A 26,838-nucleotide genomic window follows, 5' to 3' on the forward strand; every position below is an offset into this window, starting at 1 on the left:
CTCGCTAGTTAACGCCTTCAGCTTGTTCATGATGTCTTACAAAATACAGCTGGGGATCGCTTGTGATCATTTAAGTGCTTGAAGACTTGTTCCTTGCCTCTGCTATAGCTGAAGGCAACGCTAATCAGAAAGATGTTATGAATTTAGTTGGGCTAGATGCTTTTAAGGAGGAGTGCTTTGCCATGGATCCTGCTTTGCCATTGCTGAACGGAGGTTCAGCCTGTGTTTCATTTAGTTCTGGTCAGTACTTCCATTGTATTATCATTAACGATTAATTCAGTAAACATGGGTTGAGCAGTTCCTTTGAGGAGAGCGGAAGGAACTCCTTTTCCTGTAAATTGTATGCAAAATTTGGAGGGTTGAAAGAGAGCTGACGGACTTGCTTGACCACATTCTGATACTTTTTTCAATGTGAGGAAATTGAAGTACCTTTTACACAGAATCGAAAGCCACACAGCAGGTCTGGTGGCCTGTGTCCCACGGAGGATTTCAGGGGGTGGACCAACACATTTGGCATCCTCCCTTTGGATTTTTACACTCGTAGGTGTGCAGAGTTTCATGTGGGGGAGTCATTGATATGTAAAATTGTTTACGGATCTGATTCCTACTCTTAAAACCTATGAGGAGAGATGATACATGTTAAGACGCAGCAGGTGGTCTTTTTTTCAGAGTAACTTCTTAAGTAAGTAATCCGACTTTTAAAGCATTGGAGTGCTACTGGATGAAAATAAACTAAAAAATATTTCTATTAAAAAGTATTCTTACTTGGTGACAAGATGGCATGATGGTTCTATCACATATAAGTGATATATGATATGACTGACATATGTCATCCAAGATAGCCAAAACCCAGAAAATGTCTTGAAAAAATATCAAAGATGCAGTGCCCAAGAACTGATAAAAGAAATTAGAAACTAGAAGAAAGAAATTTGTCTGGACCTGGGTAAGCTACAGCTCCTACCTAGCTTGTATGGGAAACAACTCTGAGCAGATAATCCCAATGAGGAAAAAAAAGATTGTGCTACACCTCCCATCTGATGATTTGGCAGAGCGCTGCTGCTGCTGCAGTATTTAAACACAGCTAGGCTGAAAGCTTGTCGTCGGGAGAATCCTGGCTTCAGCAGCAGCAGGGTGTTACAGTTTGCTGTTGGGAAGGCGAAGGAGTTGTAACACCATGAAGAAATGGAAGGCTGGTCAGGTCCTTACTGTCAGACTTTATGCCCACGCATGGATTGCTCTGAGATAGTTCATTAGGAGAATGAGCTACTGGAATTAGAAAGTCCAGCAGGTGCATCCTTAAAGTGTGGGTCTGTGCAAACGACACAGGGAAATTTCTAGCTGATGAGACTTTTGTTGATGTATACCAAAATAAAGCCTTCCTACTGCTTCAGGAGTTTCACTTTCCATTGCGTTTTTTAATCAATTAAATAGCTTCATATCAATATGATTTTTTTTTTCTGTTATTTATACTTAAATAGAAAATCCTTTTTGTGTGGATTGTTAAGAACCAAAGTAACTGCTACTACAGGTTTTGGCATTTGTTCCACTTCCTATTTTGATTTATGGCAGTCTTAAACCTTACCATAACAATAAATACAGCACACGATCGTTGTTTTCTCAGTCGGTTCTCTTTGCTTCCAGTCTCCAGGACTGCCGTGTAGAGTATCTGGTGTTGACAATACATTGCAAAACACTTCTCTGTGTTATAATTAGACTTGTTGAGGTAAGCTTGAAAATTTTTAAGGTCTTGTTTTAAAGCACTTCTGAAATGTGAGAGTTTAAAAGATGCAAGTTTTAATTAGCTGATACTTTTTTTTGCTCACAATGTTTTCTTTACTTAAATCTGTATTTTGAAGTAAAATCTGTAACCAATTACATTTATTTATTTAAAAATATTAAAACATGCATTTTTGACAGGTTTTTTTCACAGCTTTTTATAACTTGTTGTTAAAAAGATGTAGAGCTTATTTACTGTAAATAAGGCAGGAGAGAAAGGTGATTATACCAAACTTGGTAATTTCAGGTGTGTTAATTTATCTTTAGGTTCCAAACTTGATCATCTTTTTCAGTGTACAACAAGCAAGTGTGAACACTTGACTTAAAGCTTCATTGGGTTCTTTACAGAACCGAGTGATCCAGCAGCAAGCATGTTTGATTTTTATACAGATGTTAGTACTTGAGTCCTGCAAGATGCTTCCGTATCATCATGTTCAGTCAATTCATAAATTATATTAGGACGGTCAAAAAATACAAAACCACAGCTTAAGAAAAAAAGTTCTAGCTTCCTCTTTTTGTGTTCAGTAGTCGCCTTCCACCATTACCTTCACAGAAACTTTGGTTGAAGGAAAGATAATGACCTACTGTTTACCTTTTAAAATTAAATTTCTTAGGTGACAGCAGGGCAAATAAAAGGGGACTTTAACCAGCAATATCAGTTGGATCTCTGTGAAGTCAGAAAACTTTCCATGGCAGCGACTATTACCTATTGTTACTGGTAGTTATTCTTTGTTCAGGTACCCTTGTGGACAAAGAACAGCTGCAACCCACATGCAAAATAATCCATTACTTGTTTCATCCATAAGCCTGTATTTTGTCAAATATTTATTTTAATCTTTCTTATCTGTACTCTTGCTTACACACTGATGTGCAAAAACAGTATCGAAAACGTAGGACAATCACCTTAGCCATAAAAGACATTCAGTTACAAAGCATGAGGACAAGCCTAGAAATTCTTCCGTGCAGGTAAGCTGCCTCGATGGAACTTGTCTATTGAATGACTTGCTTAGTGTAAGTATTAGAGGTTGCTCAGCAACATGTTCTAGACAGTATTTTTAAAGATGATCAGTTTGCCAAAAATGCCGAAAGTGCTGCTGGGAGGTAGGACTGGTCTGAAATATTTAACCCCCCAAAAAACCCTGCGCATCTTATTGCAATTGTGCATAGTTCTTGAGCATATGAAATAACATACGAAGAGAGCACTGGGAGGAAGATACTAGGAAAGCATGAAGCAAGAAAGGGGGCCTATTTGCAAGTAGGTCCCAAGGCAGTGGAAGTTCGTGACATTTTCAGTGATTAGGTATTTTGCTTTTTTTTTTGAGGAACAGTTAGTGCACTACCTCATCGTAAGTTAATGCGCTAGTCTAAGAAGTCAACATTAAGTAAATGATCACCACAACTCAGCATGGCTGAGTAACTGCGTCTGCTTTGGAGTCAGCCTTAATAAATAACATCTAATGCGTTCAGTGGCAGTCTCCACAGACATTCCCTGTACAGTGTGTAGGTTTGTTATTAGTTTCTGAAAATATGTGATGGGTGGGTTTTTTTTTCCTTACTGGCTCTGAAAATAAGCTAAAATTAAGTGTGTGTTAGATTTCTGTTATTCTTATCTTCTGTAGCCCTCCTGCTTGAGGGCTACATGTTCACTTTGGCTTTGTAACAGATAAAACACCAGACAGTCAATTAAAAGGCATTTTAGTCATTACATGTGACATATTTAAGGTTTATTTGTTCCTCTTAGTTCTTAGTTTTACTGCAAATGTGCCAAAATCTACATTGATCCTCCATTAAAAGTAGTGCCTTGCGCTTTTAGTTTGTTAACTTGGAGAGGGAAATGGTGATGAGGAGACAGCAGCGCAAGAGGATTGAGTCGTAATCACATTGGTTAATATGAACAATTGCTAATACATATTCAAAGCGTAGCTTCAAGAAGATATTAGTCAGTAAAAATATCAAAGGTACAGTCAGAAGTGGAAGAGGGACGTTCAGAGTGAATGAGTACAGATCAGGAATAGAGAGGTCTAACTCGAGGTTTCATGGTAATTCATGGAGCCATACTCAGATTTTTAGTTCTCCGTTTGTATACTGATGCAGGCTACTAGCAGTCTCCTGCATTATTAATGAATAATAACATTTATAATTCAACGTAATTAGTAAACAGAGAAGTAAACCCATCCCTATCATTGTTCAAACACGGGAAGGTTACACTAACCTTGCAGGAGCAGCAACGTACAGTTTGGGGCATCTAAGATTAACTTTCAAAAAAGGACGTAGTTACACCGTTGGCAGTACAAAGAGCAGCACATAAAGACAGCATTCACGTTAGGACTCCAGCATGCTTGCGTCTGGACACCGTGTTGTAGGTTTTTGGTTTGCTTTATACAGCACTATTCCAAATGATTCAGGGTTTTGGTATAAGATGAGATGCAGTTGTTCAGTAAACAAAGAAGACATACTGTATTAATAATACAAGCATATTTTTATAAACCAAATTATATAAAATACTATATCCTTTGGGTAAATAAGGCAATTAATTATATATGCTAGTGATAAGGAAATAGGTAACAGGTTAGAGAGCAAACAGCTTACTGCTTTTACCAGCTGACCAAGTCCGGTATGATTTCTGAAGTTATCCTTTACATCTTTGCAACACAGAAAGGGAAACCGTATTTTCTTTATCGCAGGTGTGGAATGGGGGGGGTAGACTTGTGAGCAGGCGGTGACCATGTCAAAGTGAAAGCCACCGACTACCTGCTGATCAGGTATGAAAAGGAGGGCCTTTTTTCTCATAAAACATAGGTGGTTCTGTTAAAACTATGTCCCTGTAACAGATTCTGGGAAGCTCTGTAAGCTTCCCTTCCCCTTATAAACTGTGTTATAGAAGATGTATTCTAAACAGTGCCTAATTTTTCGTTTGCTTATGGGTTGCTAAAGACCTAAAAAGAAAGGGATGTGCCAGCCCTAATGGGAAGGCACGTGTGTGAAGCAGGGCACGATGGCAGAAGTAGAATACCTTTGCACATTAGTACATTAGAATTTCATCAGGTTAGATTTTGCAGCTGCTTTCCCTACTTTTTCTTTAAAGATGAACTGAAAAGCTTTGTTTCTTGATCTGACACTGCTAAATGCATGTATTCATTGTACACTACAGCTTGGCTTCCCGATACAATCTTATAAGCAATACACAAACAAATGCACCATTGGCTTGAAATGAACAAAATACTCATAACCATTATGATGTTGTGACTTGGGCTAAACAGCACCTGCCTGAGTGCCGAGCCGAGGCATTTTTTGCTGTGAAAATGCAGCCTATACTTGCCGCAGCCAAGAGGTTTGTCAGTTTGGGTCCTAGCATCGGGAGGGCTAACGTCAGGGGAGGGCTCTGCCCAGGCTTTCGGCTTTGCAGCGGGAGCTGGCGTGGGCACTCGTTCAGGAGACCGATGTCTCCAGTGGGAAGGCCCGGCGGCGGGAGGAGCGGGTGCCACCGCTGCACCCTGCGGGTCCCTCCCGACGGGCGCCCGCTCCCCGGGCAACGCCGCTGCGAAGCGGGAGGGCACGGCGGCTCTGCCTCCCGGGGAAGTGGGGTGCGGGGGGGGCCGGGGCATGCCCTCCCCCGCTGCCCCGGCCGCTTTCGGCGCAGGGGGCGGGCGGGCGGGCGAGCAGGTTAGCGCGGCGCGGACACGCCCGGCCAGCGGTTGCCCGGCGAAGGCGGCACCGGCGCCCGGGCGGCAGAGCCGCGGCTGGGCGGGGGGGCGTGCGCGCAGCGCCCCGCCGGGAGATGCGGCTCCGGCACGGCCCGCTCCTGACGGCGCTGTACCTCGGCGCCGCCTTCCCCCTGCTGTGGTACGCGGCGTGGCAGGGGAGCCAAGGTGAGAGCGGGCACCGGCCGCGGAGGGGAGCGAAGGGCGGGCGGCCCGGCGGCGCCTGCTGCCTCCCTCTCGCCGGGCCGTCGGGGGCACCGCGGCGCTGGGCTCCCTTCCCCCGGCTGCGCCCGACGGCCGGGGTCCGCCCGCCTGTCACGGCCGCCTGACGGCGGGGCGGCGGCACCGGGGGGAGCGGGGCCGTCCCGGCGAGCGGCGGCGAGTCAGGGCAGGGGCGGTGGTGGGGGCGCAGCGGGGAGGTCGGGGCGTGGGAGGCGTCGGGTCGCCCCGTCCCCTCCCGGAGCTCCGGAGGGCCGGTAACGGCTGCGCCGCCGGCGTGGGGCGCAGAGCCGGTGCCCGCGCTCCGCGGCTCAGCCTCCCGGGTGGGGACGTTAGTCTGGGACGGGGGGGGGCTGCCCCACAGCCCGCTCCGCAAGCGCCCCCGCCAGCCCTCGGCTCGGCGCCCCGCTCGGCTCTCACGGCCGCGGGTGCGCTGGGGCAGAGAGGAACGGGGCGCGGCTGGGAGGCTTGGCCCCGCGGAAGGTGAAGGGTGCGGGGCGCGCCTGTTCCCCGGGGTCATGGCTTACGCGCGCCGGGTGGCAAGCTCGCCTAACAGCTTGCGGGGTTGGATCCCTGGGTCAAAGCTGTCCGATTGAAAACCAAAACCCAGCCCAATTTAAGAAGCAATTTTAACAAAGGTTACTAACAGCCGCCCTGCGTTAGGATGGAAAGAGCACGTCTAAAGGTGATTGCCGCGGCTGTCACTTTTTAAGTGCTCTTGTTTTGAACGTTACTCGGGGAGGACAAAGTAGCGTTATCCATTCTGCAGTTGTATTTGTGCCTCATGTACAGTCACTTTTCCGTGTGCATGTTTCCAGCACCAGAACGCAAGGTTCAATCCAGAGAAAAAACGCCCGAGTTTTTATATTTTTATTTATCAACTTTAAAACTGCATAATGTCTTTTTAATAGGTTATGTAGGTGGCACGTGTTGGATAGATCTACAGAAAGCCATGTCTAAGATTCTCTGAGCCTACGTAGGAAAGATAAAACTGGTGCTATTTTCCAAAAATAAATTAGAAGCTCTCTCCGAATAGTACCTCTGAGGCCTGCAGACGTGGCTTGTTATGTGGCGGTTTGTTTGGGGTGAGGGAGAGAGAGTGGATCTTTAAGTGCTTCCTATATACACCTTTACAAAAGGTCTGGTTTTATAGATGCAGAAGAACTAGAATAAGCCAGTTAGTAATTTCTGGGATGGACACAGAACTCCGACTAGCTGTTAATTTATTTAATTGTTTCTGTAATGAATCGAAGTGGCAGTAGAGATCTATCGAATAGAGTCAAGACAGTGCTGATCCTCCTGCCTTTATCATTTCTTGTCAACTATATGGTTGTTTACCTTACAACACTTGACACTTTTCTCAGTGGTAATCCTACTAGGATTGAGGAAGGAGAAGCAGAAGTAAAAGCAGGGTGTGTCTTAAGAAACTAAGATCCAAGAGATGATAGAATGAAAGCGTTTGTGCCATCCGCAGTTACCACCCCTGTCACCATGTTATCTTGTGACTTGTATTTTGTGACTCCTCGTTAGTGAAATTCCATTTTCATTCCTCTTTCTTTTTGGCCTTTCTCTGCTGGTGTTCTGGGCTGGGGTGTTTTGCTTTGGGTTTTTTTTTTGGGGGGAGGAGTAATATGTGTTGCAGTATATATGTGTATGTGTTGTGGTATATATGTGTATGTGTTGTTTTAACTTTTCTCTTTCCACCCATGTCTCCTCCTCCACAGTAAACAGAGTAACTAGTTCCTCTCAGATGGTATCATTTTCCTAATTATTATTATTAGCACCTGTTTTCTTAACAAGCTTTTAACCATTAAAAATGTAAATATGTAGTGTTCAGAGGCACATTCTCTCTTAAGCTTCGTAAATCTCACAAATGTGTAAATAAAAGGGTTGGTACTGGGAACTAAAGGAGAAGGTAACAGCACATGGTGAATGACTTTGTGTTAAGTTTATTTCACTGGAAAGATAGTCTTTGCTCCTGAGTGGTGTTAGAAGACAGAAGCCGCCTACCCATCCAAAAACCCTCAAGAACAGCCATATGTTGTTACCTTTTTCCACAGAGAGAAAAGCACTGGGAGCAAACCAACTAATGCTCTATCGTTGTCACAGAGTATCTGTTTAAGGAGGTGGTGTGAAATTAATCTTTTTCTCTGAAAACAGGCAGATACCTCTGCTTAGCTATTGTTAAACCTCTCTTCTTCCCTTCCGTGCTGCTGAACTTGCCTCTCCGCTGACATACTTAGAGCACTACAGGAGTTCCCACTTTTCTCACATCTCAAACTGCGATGTTTTTTTTTCTTTTCTAATGCCCTTTTCACTTATCCCACCTGTTCCTGAGAGGTCAAGCACTGATCAGCTTGTCAGCTCCCATCTCTTTCACTCATTTGTCAAATGTTCTTCTCTGGCTCATTTTCTTCCACACATTTGTTAAATCTCCGCTTACTTCAGCTTCCTTCTCTGCTTTGCCCATTAAAACGTTTAGGCTGCTCTTGATCTTTTGACTACAACATACCGCACTAAGCAGCCGTAGTCTGTAGTATTCCCTCCTGTTTCTGTCCAGTTATTGTTTCTTGGATTGTAGTGATGTTGGGATAGCAAATAATCTTTTTTGTTTGTGGTACAACTAGGACAGGGCATCCTAGCTCAAGACTAGTGGTCTTAAGTACTTCCATAATATGAAAAGCATATAACAGCCGTGTAAAATATTGTTCGCTTTGTCTGCAGTCTCAGAGCCTTTCAGCCCTTGAGCATTAGCTTGAAGTGTAAATCAGGTATTGGCTCTGTCCCGATTTCTGTGCGAATAAAAATCAATAGCTTAAGTCAGCGACCTTTAAACGCCTTATACTAAAGGGCTAGCTAGCTTGAGAGATTTGAGTTGAAATGTGTTTGCTGTCAATGACAGCAGTAAATAATTGGCTGTTTGGTACTGCTTCTAATTACTCGGTGCAGCCTGAGTGTTGACTTGCAGTTGTGAGACTTAACTCAAGTACGGGTAACTTGAACTGGCATGGCAGGGAAGATGCTCCTGCATCGCTCATGCACGTAAAAATGAAAGTTCAGAATCTAGCAAAGTCACTAGACTTCAGGTATTGTGGATAATATTATATACATTTTAACTAGCCTAACAAAGATGTTTTCATAGTCACTTTTTCCATTGCTTTATAAGTATAAGCAGAGGTTTCATTTTAAATAGGCTGATATTTTTGTGGCCAAAAAAAAGAAGATATAAAAATAATTACAGAGACAATTGGTAATCACCAGATCTTCAGCAAACCTGATACTGTCTGTCTAAACTTGCATGGTGATTCCTTCAACATCCTCTAAAGTGCTTGCGAACACAGGCTGCTATTAGCAAGTAGTCGGATGGACTGCTGTAGCAATACCTGTTCCACGTCCTGCATGGTTTTGCTGTGAGCTCTTTGGTCCCTCCCCAGGCCCCAAGGAAAACCTGTCTGAAGCAAACAGTTTGCATCTGGGGATAGGAAAGGCTGTTGTCAGGATGATGCAGATGTTCCTACTGTTGTGCAACTGAGTTACAATCCACTTGTTAATTCACCTGTCCAAAAGTATTTGCTCTCATATAAATACTCTTCATATAGATTTGTAGTTATGGAAAGTAGTATGCAACTTACAATATATGTAGTGATTTTCTCACACAGTTTTAGCTACTGTTTTCCATGTGATATTTCTTGTTGATTAATATTTACGGGTATACAAAAAACCAAAAGTAAACATAAGGAGGTATAGCAAATCTTGAAAAACAGCAAAAGAGAAGGCAAGAGTGCATTATAAACTTATAATGAACTTACATAAAGTTTCTTCAGAGGAAAGACTATTCCTGAAAAAAAAAGAAACTTTGGCATCTCGGCTGAATAACAATGACTCTTTTAGAAGAGTCACAGCAATGAGATAAATCAGATCATCACACATGGCAGCACTTCTTCATGTTGCTTGTAAAGGTTACCAGATTAGATCTCTCTGATTTGATTTGTAACATGTTGCTGCCCTCTTCACCTAAATTTGTGGGATACTTTATCCAAGTAAATTAAAACTAAGCTTTGTCTGGAAGCTAGACCTAAGTATGTTAATATATACACGTTGAGTCAGACATTGTGAAACCTGGATTCCTTTAGTTACACTTTTGAGGTGGGGTGAAGACGACAGAAACTGTTCGTACTTAATTGCATTCACAGAAGTATACTTAAGGTTTATCAAATTGTTTAACATATTAAATTTTTCATTATTTCACAAAATTTTTCATCCGGAAAAGGGGTACAAAGGGTTAAAAACGTATTTCTGATTAAAGTCATTTTTTTGCAGTTGAAATATAGTAATGTACATGCTAGCCCAAACAGCTGATTACACATTTCTTTTATTTCCAGTAATCTTCTGCCCACGGTGTGATGCTTTGCTTCGGCTGGCCAACCCCTGCTCCTGCTGTGCACCAAGCGCAGGTCCCCAGGAGATTCTGTCATTTGTGATGGAGTTCTTTGCAGGTGTCCTGTCCAGACCCAAGTGGCACACTCTGGCTCAAAGCTTCAATTAAATAGTGGCAAATTGACAGATTTGATAAGGAGTCTTGAATTACACCATTCTCATTTCAGCCAACACAGCTTATCCAGATTTATGAACATGCAGAAGCCAATTTTCCTGCCTTCTCCAGGCCTGTTAGGCTGTGTTTAACCACCGTTTTCCCCAGTTGTCCCAGTTGGCTGGTAGGCTACATCTTCCCTCCTTGCCTTCACACATACGTTTCCTTCCAGTGGAACTGAGAGCATACAGAGGTTATTGCGCATCCAGGTTTTGCCCCAGCATGCAGTCAGGATGTGGCCGAAATGCAGAGTGTGGTAAGGGAAGAGTTTCTCCAGTCCACTGATTGCTTACTCAGTTTCTTTGCATAGTTCTGCATTTAGGTATTAAAAAAAAACCCCATACAACCACCTCAAATGGGACTTAAGACTTGGTATTTACTGATCCCAAATTTTATATCAAAATTCATATCCAAGACTTACAAAAGCTGTATAGTTTTACTGGTTTCTGAATGTGTAATTTACTGAACTAAGAGTCTGCTGCTTCTTGCAATTACTTCAGGCGGAATAGTGGCTGCCTTGTCCTCAAAAGTAGAGGAACTGAGTCATAAATCCTGTAAAGATTCAGGTACAAAATGAGACTAGTTACTGTTGGTTTTTGTAGAGAAAGGGATAGGGAACATTTCAGACCTCTCTTTGTTTGCTGTGCAGTGTCTCATCACAACCTGTACTTAAACAAGTGTAAACATATGACCGTCTCACTTTCCTAATGTTGCACACTGAGTCTTGAGGAACACCATTTTATCCAGAAATACTTTAGTTGGTGGCTAGGCATTTAATTAGATGTGTGCATAAGTGAGTGATTGTTGCTACGTCAGGCAGAACAGTAAAAATATTTAAAATACTAACCAGAACGAAGCAATAACCATTGCTTGAAGTGAATGAGTACTTTTTATTTATCTGATAAAGGCCATATTCAAATCAGAATTTTCCACTGTTATTAAGAACCTATATCGTGTTACTAACATTACTTTTAACTAACATGTTAAAACCAAAGTATACTAATTATGGGCAAACACCATGCAATATCCATTCAATTTATACATTTTTCCACTTATTTTGATACTGTTGCTTTCCTGTATAGTGATGTTCTGACTGAATGTTTTAAGATCAATTTTCACTACATTCTAATATAGGAAAAGACTCAGATCTAAAATGAGGATTGTTTGCCAACATTTTCTTAAGAAAATATTATTAGAACTTAAGTTGTGTTTTCTTTGAAACAAGTTTGCTTATCTACTTTCAGTTAGATACAGTATGTAAATAGTTCGGTAAAGAGTATTCTATGCCAAACCAAATAGCGAGTCCATGATCATTATACAGTTGAACATGTTTTTAAAATTCAGTTACTAACTTTGATCTGCCTTTGACTTTGTAAGGTGTTTGTTCGTTTTAATACTGGAAAGCGATTCTGATCCTCTTCCTAGTATATCCCCTGTACGGGCACAGAGGAACCCTGACTTCCCCCCCAGATTGCTGGCACACGGCTTTTCTTTGATTTCACTGGGTTAATGCAGTGTCCCTCCGCTGGCCTCCATTGTCTGGAAGCTCCTCATGTGGATACTGTCGAAGACAAGTAGACGCACTGGCAGAACATACTGCTGCCTGGTTCCTCTGCTTGCTTAGACGCCTACATAGAGAGCTATAAAAACATGGTGAGAGAGTCCTCGCTGCATGTTAAGCCTCGTGCTTTGGCTTACCAAGCCTGCGTGTTTGATACTGCTGTGTCACAGCCGGGCAAAGGTTTCAGCCAGCCGGCTGAGAATTGTGCCTGGCTGAAATTAATCTTTCTCCTCCTACTTGTAGCCTCCGCCATAGCAATAGCCCCTGCAGCCCAGTTGCCATCAGAGCACTGACAGGACAGATGAGTGGAAACGATTAGAAGCTTCTTAACCTGCTCGCTTAATCTTCCCTTTTCAACTGTGCAAAATAAACCACCCTCAGCACTGACTGACTTCAGAGGCTCCTGAAGATTTAAGATATGCAAGCTGTGTCCTATGCTTAAAGCTCAGCAATTAAAGCTACCCCAGTTCTGACAAACATTAAAAGTAATGGGTGAATGTACCCAGTGCAGGTGAAGCAGCTTCTGACGTTATGGCAGTTTTTCTTGGCTGTCTCTAACGTGTTGGGAGACCCAAATAATTCTGTGCTGTAATGCTATAAACAAAATATTTAAAGGTCATGCACAAATTCAGGAAGGCGTCCTTACCGGGAAAGGTGCTTAAATATCCTTAGACTTTAGCACATTGTTGAATTTAAGTGTTTGCATAAGAACTGGCTGGTCTGAACTAAGACACAGGCATTGTTCAGGGGATTTTTTTTTCTTCCTTACTCTGACAGAACAAAACCCAAGCTTGCAAAGCATGTAACAAGATTTAGAAAGGTCTCTCTATTTTAGATCTGTTATGGGAAGATAACAAACCGCCACAGTTGTTAGTGCAATGCATGCCTCGATGGTTTAACATGCTTCATTAACCTGAACAGCGAGCAGTGGTTCCAACCGCGGAGTATGACAAGATCTTTTGCAGTTAGTGTCCTTATATAGTTTTCTTTTAAAGGGGGCATTAACCAAAATTGGCTTTCTAAAAGACAGTGTCTTTAGGTATGATAAGCAGTGTAGCTCGTGATCAAGAAACAGGAGCAAGAGTCACTGCTAGACTATGGGGTATTTTCTTCCCTCCTTTCTGCCACTCCCAATTTTCCTTTTATTTTCTTTTTTCTTTGAATGCTAGGAGGAGATAGTGGTGAATTGTTCCACAGCTCTTAGATATTGCCAGAAATCAGTTGTTAATAAAACTGGAAGCATGTATGATAATAGGAAGTATGCATGCGTGGAGCTAAGAGAAATAATTGGTTGACTTTCAGAATGAGTATTTGCTTAAGAGATTAGTATTTTTTCTAAACAGTTTCAGTTTCTGGTACGGAAAGTTATATATATGTATCTATTAGGAGATAACACAAGATTGCATTTAAAACCATTTTAAGTATTGCCATCTTAGAATTAGAGTAGCCATAAGTATATATGACAACGTGTAGTAAACAGTCAGAGGAAATGCTGTAGTAGAGCTGAAAATTCGTTGCAAAAGCGTTGAGTGCTATCACTGAGTCTGGTTGGCAGTTGTTTTTTTTTCTCCCCTGGCTTGTAGCCAGTGTAATCCCATTGAAATTTCCTAGTAGGGTTTCCTTAGCCCAGCAGAGTGATTCATCTTCAGCTCACCGAGGGGAAAAGAAGCCTTCACCTTCATTTACTTTTTGTAGTTTTGCCGTAGGTCCTCATCTCGCTGTTTTCCGGTTTAATCCGGACACTCCCCGCTGCTGATGGAACCATTTGTCGACGAGGTGTTGCCAAGTCAGGCTATCGCTGGGGACAAAGAGCGTTTCATGATACAGCCAAAGCTCCTTTCTCCTGGCCCTCCTTGCTAGAGTGAGCTGTATTTGTGAAAACGCCCTGTCTGCTGCTTTCCAAGCAAGCTATTGCAAGCAGCTGTTTTAGTTCTGTGTCGATCCTTAGAGCAACACTTTCCACACGCACACACAAATCCATTTCAACTTAATGACCATTTAAATATTTAGAGTATTTAGCTTCATAATGCTTCTAATTTTATCTTCTTAGCTTGCTACAATTATACAGGTAATAAATACTGTTCATGACAGTACCTTATTGCATGGCAAAATACAAAAATTTCAGCACTGCTTTCCAAACACACATTTTTTGCCAAAGGTTTACAAATAGTTCATATTTCTCATTTATATATGCCCTCATAACACTTAGAACGTTTCATGTTCTATTTTGAACAGTAACCAACTCATTCTTCGCTAAGGGTGAGTGAATACTACGTTCCTTTTGTCAAACCCTTGCTTCTCCAGCTGTCAAAATAGAATGAGATAAGCAATTACTAAGAATCTTGCTCTACTAACCGAACAGAGGCTTCAATTCTGAAAGACTCAAATATGTGGTTTCCCTCTTCTGGCCTGAAGAAATAGATAAGGCCAATTATAAAAGTCAGTTTCTTTGGGTGCACTCAGTGGCAGCTGAGTATTGACCTTTTATTTGCCAGAGGCATCTATGATACTTTGGTAGGCTCACCTGGAAGTAAGCAAATACAACTACAATTACTTGGTGCTTGCCAAAATGTCAGCCCGGTAGTGACACCGGTAGTTTTGAGTCACACGGACTAACTGAAAGAATTGTAGAGAGGGACTACAATGTTACTACTCATCTGCAATTTCTTTACTGATTCCTCCTATAATAGAGTTGTACTGAGGGGAATTTTAGTTTGGTTTAGCAAAACCTTATGCTGTTACAGCACTGGAAATGTCAATGGAACATCACTTTCTAGCATTTAATTACGAAATACCTCCATTACAAAATGATTTATTCCTTTTTCAGAGGCAGTAAGTTGCATCCTGTGATAACCTGTATTTATCCTAAGACTGTGGGCTTGCTCTTTGTTGTTTGCATCTTCCCAGGAGCACATGGAACTTTACTGCAGGTTAAACCTCCACTTTTTCTTGGCGCTTGATGCTATCTAACTCCTAATAAAGGCAATTGGAATTTAAAGAAAAATGCACATCCGTTACTGTATCTTTAATTTATACCTCTGAATTTGTCTTGGAATTGCAAGATAAATCTCCACCGTGTTTACACGTATTGATGCTCTATTTGGAATTACTTTCTTGCTATGAAAACAGTATGATTAATGTCTGTCAGTCACCTAAATCAGTTTAAATCTTCTGTTTCCCTTTTATTCGTATACATTCTAAAGCAAAAAGCTAAAGGTTGGATGGATTATAGCATTGGAAACACAGCTGAGAAAGAAAAGCATAAAACAAGAAAGTATATTCCTACATAGTAGTTGATGAAAGAAATCTTCCTTAGGTGCTCCAATAATTTTTGGGGTTCTAGCTCTGTAGCCTGATGCCTCATGACAGGTTTGTATTGGAAAGCTATTTTAACCTCTCCCCTGCAGTTGTTAAAAGATGAACTCTACATCTGTTTCCTCATTTGACCTTCCATTTATTTATTTATTTATTCTCTGATTATTTTTTAGGGAAGCTTACTTCAGTAAAGTAGAACTTTCTTGTTGCACGCAGCTGAAATAATCCAGTTTTCCCCTCCCTTCAACAATGCTAAATCTACATTCATAGCTGCATAGTACAGAATACTCCTAGATATGAATGCCCTTCTTGCAAGTCAAAAGATTTTTAAGACTCTCAGAAAATTTGAGGAAACATTCATTTTATGGGCTTTTTACTAAACATACTTTAAATTTTTAATGAGACCAATAATAATAATAATACAGATCACATGTTAACTTCTTTTTTCTAACTACTTTCTTCCTAGAGGTTTTAAACTTTGGGGCCTTCCAATCATACATTTATTGATTAAATTAAGGACTTGTGTTTACTGCAAAAAACCCCAACCTGTTTGTTTATCCAAAATGCAAACTAATTCCAGTTTGAAATGCCTCTGCAAATCCTCACAAATTTGTATTACCTGTGCATTTTGTTCTTAGTCTCTTTTACAGGCTAGAATCCCCAGGAATTCACTTTTGCTGAGAGACAATGGTGGGTTCTAGAAAATGAGTCCTGCCAAGGATGGGACTCAGCACAGTCCACAAATAGAATGGGAGAAGTGTCTAGATAACAGCATTTAGCTAAAAAAAAAACCCACCAATAAAAAAAGCAGCATTACAAAACATTTTTAAGTGAAGTAGCAGTCCCCTTCTGCCCTCTACTTTCTTTACTTCCTATTGCAAAGTGAGTGACATTATTGAAGTGTTACCTTATATTAATTTTAGTAAGTCTAACAATCTTTATTCACGTGGCAATGAGGCAGTGGAGGCACTGACAGGTATGAGTCCTGTATATCATCTGTGGTAACTGAGAAGTTCTGACAGTACCCGCTTCTTAGGAAAGCGGATCTTCTGTAAACATAATATTGACATTAACTGAGAATACTATGCAGAACAGCAGAGGTGTCTGATGACCTGTCATGACTGAGAGTACAGTGCTTCTAATAGCGATATGATTGTAGAGTATTTCATCAAAGGTGGGCTATATATAATGAAGGTATCCTTCAGTCCAGAGCACAGTTTCAGTTGTTATCTAATTAAACACATCCAGGAGTTCAAATAACCATCTTTACTAATAGTTCTTAATATACTCCAGGCACTTTTTAACTCGTAGATGAAGACTGAATACCTTAATACCTGTATTGTAATCTTAACAGTGCTTTATACAACAGACAAGCCATTACACAGTTACACTCTTCAATGTGACAAGGGTCATCAAGATTTGTCACTTAGTGAAAAATGTTGTTGGCTTTACTGGATAGCACCTTCCCCTGCACCTCATAGTCTTGCACTGACTTTTTCCTTATTATGGATGTCATATTCTTGTTCTTGTCTTCAATTGCAAGCCTTTACCCAGCTGTGCTCCCTGAACTCTACTTCTTAATACTCTTCCAGACTTCATTCCATGAATAAACTTTGAGCGGCCTCTTTTATTATTGTTTCTACACTTCTGGTCATGTCTTCTTCTGGACCATCTCCTATTCTTAAACTTTCTCTTTATTCCACCGTATAATTCACCTCTTTGAAAAGAAATTATGTTCTCATTGCAGGAAATGGCTTAGACATGTACCAAAGCCAGTTGCTGGAACTTCGTCAAAGACTATTGTATGCTGAAAAGGAAAATAAAAAAAGATCACACGAACTGAGCAGCGCCCTAGATGAAATTAAACGTGTAGTTGCAAAAAGAATGAACTTGACAACAAATCATACAGGTTTGTATGTGTCAAAATGTACTGTGTTAATGGTTCAAAGTTTTGTGTGCTCATGTTTCTTTATCACTGGTGTGGGGAGAAAAATCATTGATTTGATTACGTTAGCATTAGGTAGAAGTTTCTACTTTAAAAAAAGGGTGGGGAAGTAATCTGTAGCCCCTCTTTAAATAGGATCGGTTAGTAACTAAACAAATAAGGAGAGGAAAAAAAAGGGAACACAATAGATGGCAGTGGTGTCATAGTAGCAAAGCTGTACATATTGCTAATCGAGTTTCTTACAGTGCTTATCCCTTGCTTGCTGCCAACTACAGGGCACTGAATACGCTATTTTTACTAGCTTCTACTGTGCCACTACACCCTGATAACTGCTAGGGCTATGTCTAACCTGGAAGGCAGGTACACCTCCACAGACGTTCTACAGTCCTGGTACCCCTCCTGTCCAGGTGGAGTGACTTTTTGCGGGGACTTTTTGGCCATGAGTGCTCTGCCATCCTGCCAGCGGACCCCAGGCACTGAGGTGTGCGTGGTGGGTGCGCAGTCTCATCTCAGCAGGCAGACCACATACAGCTGGGTGCTTGCCTGAACCCAGGAGCTGAGAAGCCCCATGAGGTCTTGCTGCCCTGATACAGCCTAAGAATGTTCCCTCTAGAATTTAGTTTTATCTTGCAAGTAGTTTGTTAATAACCTGAAGGAATGCTTGTAAGTGATGCCAATTAGAAGAAAAAAGAAAAGAAAACCTTTGAGGGACACCAACGTGCAATTAAGTCTACTCTAGTGATCTGGCTTCTTCCCATTGTTTAATTAAACTTCTTATTTATTTAAAAATATATTAGATCCTTGCCTTACAGACTGTTGTACATCCCCATCTATCTGCACGCTGTAGTTGCATACAATAGATTAGACAGTTTGATTCTGTGCCCTAAAAGAAATGATGCAGTAGTGCAGGATATGCCTTCCTCCCTGTTCAGATTGGAAGAGCTACTTCCCTGGGGAGAGAAGGAAAACTAGAAGGGGCATCTCTGCGCTGGAGGCATTCCACAACACACCCCGACTTCAAAAAGAGTCTGGATGCTACTGAAAACTACTTTTTAAAAATCCTTATTTGCATTCAGTACAGCGGGCTGGTATCAGATTAAAATAGGGAATTAACCAGGACTGTTACAGGGGAAGAAGGAACAAGGTGCATTCCTGCTTTGTGTAGTCAGCTTCATTTCTTAGCCTGTTCTTCCCTGCCTCTTTTTGTCTGTTTATTCGATATTAATTTAGTGGGACTGTTCAGATGCGTATAAACAAACGCTTGAGTGTTGGCAGGGTTGTGGCCTCACAAGCTCTAGAATAGCGACCATGTTGTCAACTACCAGTAGCCCCACATATTGTGGACAAAGACTTATTGCCTAATGCACCTAACAGCAGTGGAGGAGAGTGCAAGTGCCCCTTCCCTCTGCTCTTCATTCTTATTGGAGCCAGCTGAATATCAGAAAGTATTAAAGCTGTCAATTCACAGGATTCAAAGCAGAAATTTCTTAAAATCACTGAATAGTTTTCCTTTTATTTTTACTTAATCTTCTGCTTCCCATTCCAGCCAAATTTTATTGTACAACAAAAATGAAAAGGTTTATTGTACGCAATAAAACTAAAGTCCCTTGCCCAATCCTTGATAGATACTACTTCCAAATAAAAATGGAAAGTCCTTGAAAAGTTATGAAGGTGGTTTAAAAAAAAAAAAAGGTTTCTGTGCAGCCAAATTTCAGTTTATTTAATGGCAAAGCAGAGTGGGAGGAGTTGTGGGTCTCTCTTTCATACACAAATGTCTGGACATATATATATATCTATGTGTTTGGTTTTTTTTTTTTAAAAACTTTTCTGTGGAGTGGGCAATCTCTGTCAAGTCCTGATTTTCAGTGGGAATATCTTTTGGAAGTTGAAAAACTTCAGACAAATATTGCCCATTCAGTAAGCCTCTGTCTTCACTCTTCAAGCTGAGTGAATAAAGCTGATGATGGTCATTTGTAAGACTTGTTTTAAGTAACTTTGAAGGGTGGTAAATTTGGGGAGTTCTCTTAGATGCATTTCGTAGGAAAAATAACTTTCCATCTAAGTCAATAAACCTGTTGCTTCGCTGACTGTGAAACTGTGAGTTTTCAGGTTTTCTGCAGCTTGGAAGGCTGCTAACGTGATTTTGTTGGCTAAAACTAATGGAGGTGGTGGTCTGATACCACGGAGTGCCCCAGCACTGGCCTCTTGCACAACTGATAAAGTGTCTGGAGGAGGCACCCACTGAAGTATGAATTACCTTAGATAAATTCACAGGAGCTTTATTTTTCTTTCAGGGCAAAAAGACATACACATTGTAGGTAGCTAGCAGGGTACAGAAAAATGCAGCAACAGAGAATGACAGACGAAATTCTAGTATGAGAGCCATATGCTGCCTGTGTCAGGAAAGCAAGATTTAAGCCTTTAGACAACCGGTAAATAAAGTCTGGAGTGATCTTCGGTTTTGTTTCCAAGCAGTTTTCTTAAACATTAGAAAGACCATTTGCTATTCTTCGTAAATACAGTCTTCATTTTAATCCATTCAAATACCTTTTTAAAAACTGCATGGTGCATATCATCTCTGCCCCCATCTTACATTAAGCACAATTTTTTTTGCAAGCTTATAATTGATTTTATAATGATTGTATAATTAAGTTGTTCAAGTTTTTATTAAATTTATTTTAAAGAATTTTTACCACCACTGGAACATTCAGGACTGTTTGTATCAAGGCAGATAAATTAGTGAATTAATGGTGTCTGGTTTTTATATGGATTATTTTTTTAAAAATAGGATTATTTTTATAAGGTCACAGTTGAGTTATTTCAACATGAATAAATATTCTAATTATTTTCATCTTTATTTTAAACTAGTAAAGAAAAAATATATATTCCCTACTTTTAACTACTACAGTCTTTTGTTTCTCGAATAGTTTCGAAAGGCCTGGATCTGGTTGTCCTTTTTGCCGTAGGACTTTTTATAACCTAAGAACTTCTGCTTGAGCCCTGAAAACCGCCGTGTGTTACATTTTGGGGAAAGCATTCACGTTTGTTAAGTAATTAAGAAAGTTATTAATCAGAATCTGTGTTGCTTTTCATTTAAAAAGTTGCTTGCCAACTGTGCAAAAAACAAACGAGTTTTTTTCCTGCTGCTTTTGAAATAACTGCTTACTGTGTTTTAAGATGGCTCGATCCTGCAACTGTTTAGGCACAGGAAATGCAGGCGGAGTTCCCAGGACGTTCAGGCTTGGGGCTCTGCACCATCGCCTGCGTGGGGGGGCGATTCTCGGTTTATTACCGCAGGAGGGTGATATATATGACATACAGTCACTTCTGAGGACTAGTTCTGATTGAATAACCTTGTGTGTGGTAATCTGCTAGTATTCAGTAGAGGAAAACAGTAGAAATACTAGGCTTCACTGCTGGCTTTTTATTTTATGTCTATATGTGGGTTTGTTGTTTCTTTAAGATGGTATGAAGTGGAAAGCGTTAAACCTCACCAGAAAACTCCCCGTGCATCTTACAAACATGTACTACTATCTACCTCACCTTCGAGAATATGAAGATGCCATTTTCCCAAATGTTATTTTTGGGCAACAGAGAACTGGAGGTAGGAAATAAAGTTTGGCTTATATTTTCTATATGTTTATATTTTATATTAAGTTCTAGCAATGAAGCATACTCAAAGTTCGGAGGGGGTTTTCTCCTTAAACTTTATAATGTTGCCAAACTGAATAAATTTTAAGGGGGATGGCAAAAGCACTTTTACCACTCCCATCCCAATTTCAAGTCTTCCCCGAAGTATTCTGATAAACCTTTTCAAATATCAACAAAAAATAGTCGTAACTGAAAAGCAATATTATTTTTGTTCTTAAGTCATGGATTCACGTGGCAAAGATGCATTAGCTGACATTTTTAGTTAGTATATTTTAGCTAGTTACAAAATGAATATGAGTAAGGAAGCCAGGGAGAATTTACAGTTCACAGTTTGCTAAAGTTAGAAGCAAATGGAAAGGTGATGTGATCATTTGAAGGATATTAAGAAATCTTCAGTGCAACTTTTTCATCCACATGAGAAATCAGCTGACACCTGCACAAATCATAATGAATTCCAGTGAACCGCAATACAAATGATTAAATTACATCTTCTCCTAATTGTCATGTGATAGGTAAAAAGAACATTCAAAAGCAATAAGCAAACGAGGAACTAGTCGACTATTTTGCTGAGTTTTGTATTTTGTTGAAATTTTGACTTTTCTCTAGGGTGATTTTATATAAAGAAACATTGGCAGCACTTTTGATTTAACTGAAAAAATAACTTGGCCGTGCCCATGACATGGGCTAGTGGTTCTGCTGGAGTAGTGCTGTGCTGTGGTTCTCACTGGAGTGAGATCTATGACCCCACAGATCAGTGTGAGTATGCAAAAGACTACAGGCAGTCAGCAAAATGATTTGCAAAACCACCTCAGAAAACCAGATACATTCACAAGCAAGCAAGGGGAAAAAAAAAAAAAACAAAACAAACAAAAAAACCCCAAAAACCCAAAAAGGAAGAAGAGTAGTAAGTAATAAAAGAATGCTGTATTTGCTGCATGTTTAATTTTCATTTATTTGTACATGAAAGTTACAATAGCAAGACCACACTTCAACAAGTACAGGTTGACCTTCAGCATGTAAAACCAAACAAAACCCCTGTGGTTTAGCCGGTTATGTGCTGGGAAGGAACGTTGGAACTTGGCATTTCTGAGCTGATGCTAGCACAAATGATGAAGTCTGGAGCAAGTCACTAACCGTACCTACTCCTTTCCTTCAAAATCTGCTGCTTCCTTACCAGCCTCACAAGGTTTTGGTGAATAGGAATATTCTGCAAGGACTAAGAATTCTACAGGTCTACTGAGCCATATTAGGTCACTGACTTCAGTAATGCCCTCGCCAATGAAAAAAGAGAGGTCCTGCTTACAATCCAATGATGTAATATAGCATAGTTTTGCTACTAGTGGAGTCTGCCAGAGACAATTTCAGTTCCTTTCTTCTTAATAATAATAACAATGTCTAAGTTCCTTTCTTATTATTGATTATGTCAAAGCCATGGACTCATATCACTTAAACTGCTCAGAAAGATTTTTGAGATTTTGATTTTTGGATTCCTTTCTGAGATAGGCAGCGCTCACCTCCTGTCACAACTTGCTCAGTAAAGCAGTGTTGGTTTAACTCTTACTTCTCAGATCTCCAACTCCATACCAAGAGCTAGCACTTATGTTGCAATACCCGCTTTTGAAACTCAATAGCAGATACCTATGTGTTTGCCGGAGGTATTAATATCTCCAAGTTCTCAAATGTTGACAGTCTACACAGTGTAGACGTGATGCTTATAACACAGACACAGGTGTCTCTAACCTAAACTTAGCTGGAGGTATCTCTCCTTCCAGGTAGTAAAGCCAATGCTGTCCCAGTGCTATGGGAATATTAACTGTCACCAAGTCTCGTGGTCACATCAAATCAAAATTAAAATGTAATTTCAGTTTCCCTTTACCTGACTTAAAATTACATGGCTTGTGGACTTCTTTCTTTGCAGTCTCACTGGTGATGGGTATTCCTACTGTGAAAAGGGAAAAACAACATTATCTGATTAATACGCTGCATTCTCTACTGTACGAACTTTCTGAAGAGCAAAAGAACGACTGCGTAATAATCATCTTTGTAGGAGAGGTGAGTTTGCATGGAAAGGTGCAGTATGCTGATAGAAAGACAATATGGAGATTTATGTCTTAGTGTAACAGTGTAGGAGAGGCTGCAAAATACTGTTAGCTGGGCCTTTGGGACGGGTTTCTTCAGGGCTGGAGGAGATAGTGAGCAGCTAGTGCCTCAGTGTTCATATGTGGAAAAAACCCTGTAACTCAGATGATTGAAAGGTAAAGTCATATTACATTTACAAACACAGTTGTTGCAGTCAGATTTTCAAATAAAGCCATATGAACTCATTATTTATCTCTGAAAGTAAAGTATTCTACTTCAAGAATGAAATGTAAATCCTCCACGGAAAAGTTTCATAGAACCTGAAAAAAGTAGGCTTAGTCTAACAAAAAGTTCAGATTATTCATCTGCTGCTTTGATATCCTGTATCTTGCAAAGTACCTCGACGTGCTGGAGCCTGGCCTTCTGCATGTGTATTGGCATTTCTTGTGAAAGAGAAAACTGTTCAGAGACTTGAACGGTTCCACATTTGGGAGAGTAAACAATGGTCAAGGTAATATATTAGGGGTAAATTAATTTTTTCTCATTCTAAAATGTCTTGATCACATTGGGAAAAAGCTACAGAAGGGAATTAGCTAGTGATAGTTACCTGCAGATAAAAAGACTGTGCAATTATTCAGACTTCATATTTATTCTTCATATTTCTTTGTCCTTCCATAAACAACACTGAATTTCATACATATATTCATTAACAGTTAAAGTTTGCTTTTTTAGTTCAGTCATCACTTAGAGCGGCTTTTGCAACTGTAATAGTGTCAAACAGAACATAAGTTCGCTTTATTAAGTTAGGTCATGACTTCCACTTTCCCGTTTGGATCACAATGATAAGTAGATAGGCCCAATTTTACTGGCTGTAGTTCCTCTTCAGCATAATTTTGAGGAGCTGAACTTATTTTACAGTTGCTATTTCCCAACGAAGAGCCCTGGAAATGACGAGCTTTGCCTAGCTGCCATTCAGAGAAACCTTCTATTACAGGGCTTCAGGGAGTTCTCTGGGTTTTTAAGGGTTAACTTCTGAATAGTACAGTTTCCCACTGTGGACCGTCCTAACGTGGCACTTTTAACAAACAGTAGCTTTGGTTGTAGTAATAGTCCATTTCAGCCAATTTAGGATTAAACTGCCGTTGTTAAGAACCAGTGCCTCCGCTTTCTCCCGTCCCCAAAGTCACGTTCTTGCAGCTTCCATTTTTCAGCCATGCAGTAAATTAGAGCAGGTTGATCGTGCTGATATGAGAGGTGATAAGAACATTTAATTATGGGGGGGGGGGCAGGTGTGTTCACTGATCATGAATCCACACCTTCCTTTTTCCCAGAAAGTTTCGGAAGATCAAGTTAAATGTTTACATCATGGGTTAAGGCAGAGTAACTTATTGACTGAAAGTGAGTTTCAAAGTTGTCGGTATTTTTTTATCACAGTTCTTTACTTAACCACACTGCACCTTTTTTACTTACTACAAATTTAATATATAGCTGGTAATGATTATTTGTGTATTTTTAAAAAAATCTGAACTGTTAAGACAGGTATTGTATTGTTTTTGAAGTCCATAAAACTGAGTGCTGTTTAATATAGTTAACAGATGTGTTTTCCACACTAAAACTGTTATTTTTATGGAACAGCAGCAATGAGTAAGTATGTCCTCAAAATTTCCAGACTAAGCGCCATAAGTTTGTTATATTAGGAAGAAACTCTAAATAAAAATTTTAAGTATCGCTAGCTTTAGAAAATTTTGCTTAGGTGACTTTTCTTAACAGCCTCAGGCCTCTTGTGATTTTTGGATGATTAATCTGAAACGGCACTTTTTACTGACAAGTTATATGAGACTGCTTTCCTGGCATAAGTGAAAGCTGTAGAACAGAATTTTATGCAGAAAATGGCTTGGCCTCCTGCAGAAGCAGTGAAAAAAACAAAATGCAGAAACCATAGTTCAGTTCTACTTTCAATTACATTGAAAGTTCAGTTGGCTTGAAAACCTCACACTGTCCTTTAGTAGAAATGCTGCTATAACATATTGCTGTTGTTTGGAATGAAAAGAATTGGAGAATAAAAATGAAGTTTTTGCATGTAAATATTCCCTACAAAATTTTGCTTAATACAAAAATGGGTGACTTGAAATGAACCCCCCCTTCTTTTCTTTAGGTGAATGCAGAATATGTTAGCAGTGTTGCAGAAAGTGTTAAAACCAGGTAAGTCCCATAGAGTGTAACACTGAACAGCTAGTAAACACATTTTGAGCTTTCATGGAAAGAATTAGAGCATTTCAGCAATAAATTACAACTCTACCATACTGAAATGGAACTGCTAAGAAACGAGGCAAAGGTGCACTCTTGATATGTGTATCGTAACACACTGTGAAATTCAGGACAGAAGGATGTATATCCGTTTATTTTCCTTTTCTTATTTCATAAATATGCTTTAACTAATCAGGCAAGATCTCAACTTAAGCCTCTGATAAATATTTACTTGAACCTCAGTCTTTTCCCCATGAAATTAATGATGCAATCCAAGGCACCTGAGGCTACATGTATTAGGTCCCCACTGACTTCACGGCCCTGCAGTGTATTCTGATGTCTGTCATGTTTTCTAGGTGTTTTTGTTTCCTCGTTTGCCTCTTTTTCATGAAGGAATGGATTTTGGACAGCAATCTGATTCTATTTATAATGTTAAATACTATTATATGATGGGTAACATGAGATGGATATTCTTTGCCGTGCCGAATTGATATAAGAGTTATCAAATGAAGGCTTGAGCCCCACTGCAGTTTTGCTTGCTCTTACCATTCTTTCCCATAGTCATTTTTGGCCTCCTGTGCATGTGAAAAACCTTAGAGCAGCTTGAGAAGAACAACTACTAAATTAAAATGTTTGGGCAAAAAAATACAGTCATTGGTAGATTTATTTTGTCTTACAAAAGCTGCTTTCTAAGAAATGGTGTAGTGTAGCTAACAGTCGCAAACCAGGTAAGGCTAAAGGCCCTGAAGCGCAGCTGACTGAAGGAAGCAAGAGATGAAATCTGCGTTGTGCTGCAGTACTGCTGTTGCTGGTTTCTGCGGTGCACAAGCTCATTCGTGAATTAGTTACTCTGGTAGAACCCCACTTTGGCCGGTATTTGGAGTGAAACAGCCTTTCCCCTCTCTTCTTCTTTCAAATGACTACAAGAGAGCTCTCGATCTTGGTATCAACTTTTTTTAGAATATTAACAAAAACAAACAAACAAAAGTTGAACACGATCCCCAGAGAGGTTGCCCTTTTCCTTCGCTGTTGAGGCTTTGCTGCATGTCCTGCTCTACTCTACTCGAGGGTTTCCCAGACTGTATTTAGGGTGCAGGTTTCCCCCAGAAGCAGGCTAGCAATTACTATTACTAGGTAATAGTAATTACTATTACTAGCTGAGTAATAGTAATAGCTTCCTGCCTCCAGAGGGTTTAGCTCAGCTGGGAGTACTGCAGCTAGGACAAGGTGAAGAGGCAGCCCTCCTCAGTACCGCTGAGCACCACCAGGTACAATACGTACAGCAACTTGAGCACTTAGATAATTTTTATGATTTCGTTACGGTTTTTGAAAATATTACTGCAGAGTAGGTGCTTTGTCAGTGTTACACAGTAGGATTGAGATTCTTTTTCATAAGCGTGCTTGTATACTGTGATGTGCTTAATTTTTAATGTTACCTTTTTTTCGTTAATCATAGGAAATGGCAAACTCCGTTCTGAAAACTTATTTCAGTGATCCTATACCTATTAAAAACTGAAGAATTTCTGCCCCCCCCCCCCCCCCATATTCTGGAGGAAGGGGGAGATTTGACTTCCAGGTTTGGCTCCCAAAGTTGATTACACAGTTTTTCAATGACTTTTTAAATGGAAAATTTAATCCTTGGAGCAGAGACTAGACCCAGACTCCCCATACCAAACCCCTACTCCAGGACAGTATCATTTTGGCTAGAATGTAGAATGAGAGTTAGAGCAAGTGTAAGGAAGCTAGGAGCTCT

General features: G+C 40.4%; 1 protein-coding gene across 2 annotated transcripts in view; it reads left to right on the forward strand.

Moving 5' to 3' along the window:
* Positions 1 to 1,638: 1,638 nt before the first annotated feature.
* MGAT4D (MGAT4 family member D) overlaps positions 1,639 to 26,838 on the forward strand; it is a 43,138-nt gene continuing 17,938 nt past the window's right edge. Inside the window, exons 1-5 of one of the 2 annotated variants that reach the window (XM_076337174.1) lie at positions 1,639 to 1,723; positions 16,911 to 17,072; positions 20,572 to 20,712; positions 22,678 to 22,811; positions 24,994 to 25,040. In XM_076337174.1, the coding sequence (XP_076193289.1) occupies positions 16,925 to 17,072; positions 20,572 to 20,712; positions 22,678 to 22,811; positions 24,994 to 25,040 (470 nt within the window). In that variant the 5' untranslated portion in view covers positions 1,639 to 1,723; positions 16,911 to 16,924. Of the gene's footprint in view, positions 1,724 to 5,534; positions 5,646 to 16,910; positions 17,073 to 20,571; positions 20,713 to 22,677; positions 22,812 to 24,993; positions 25,041 to 26,838 lie in introns of those variants that run through there. The other variant, XM_076337173.1, reaches the window with a different exon arrangement.

The sequence above is a fragment of the Aptenodytes patagonicus genome, chromosome 4 (assembly GCF_965638725.1).
Source record: "Aptenodytes patagonicus chromosome 4, bAptPat1.pri.cur, whole genome shotgun sequence".
In the NCBI taxonomy this organism is placed as follows: Eukaryota; Metazoa; Chordata; class Aves; order Sphenisciformes; family Spheniscidae; genus Aptenodytes; species Aptenodytes patagonicus.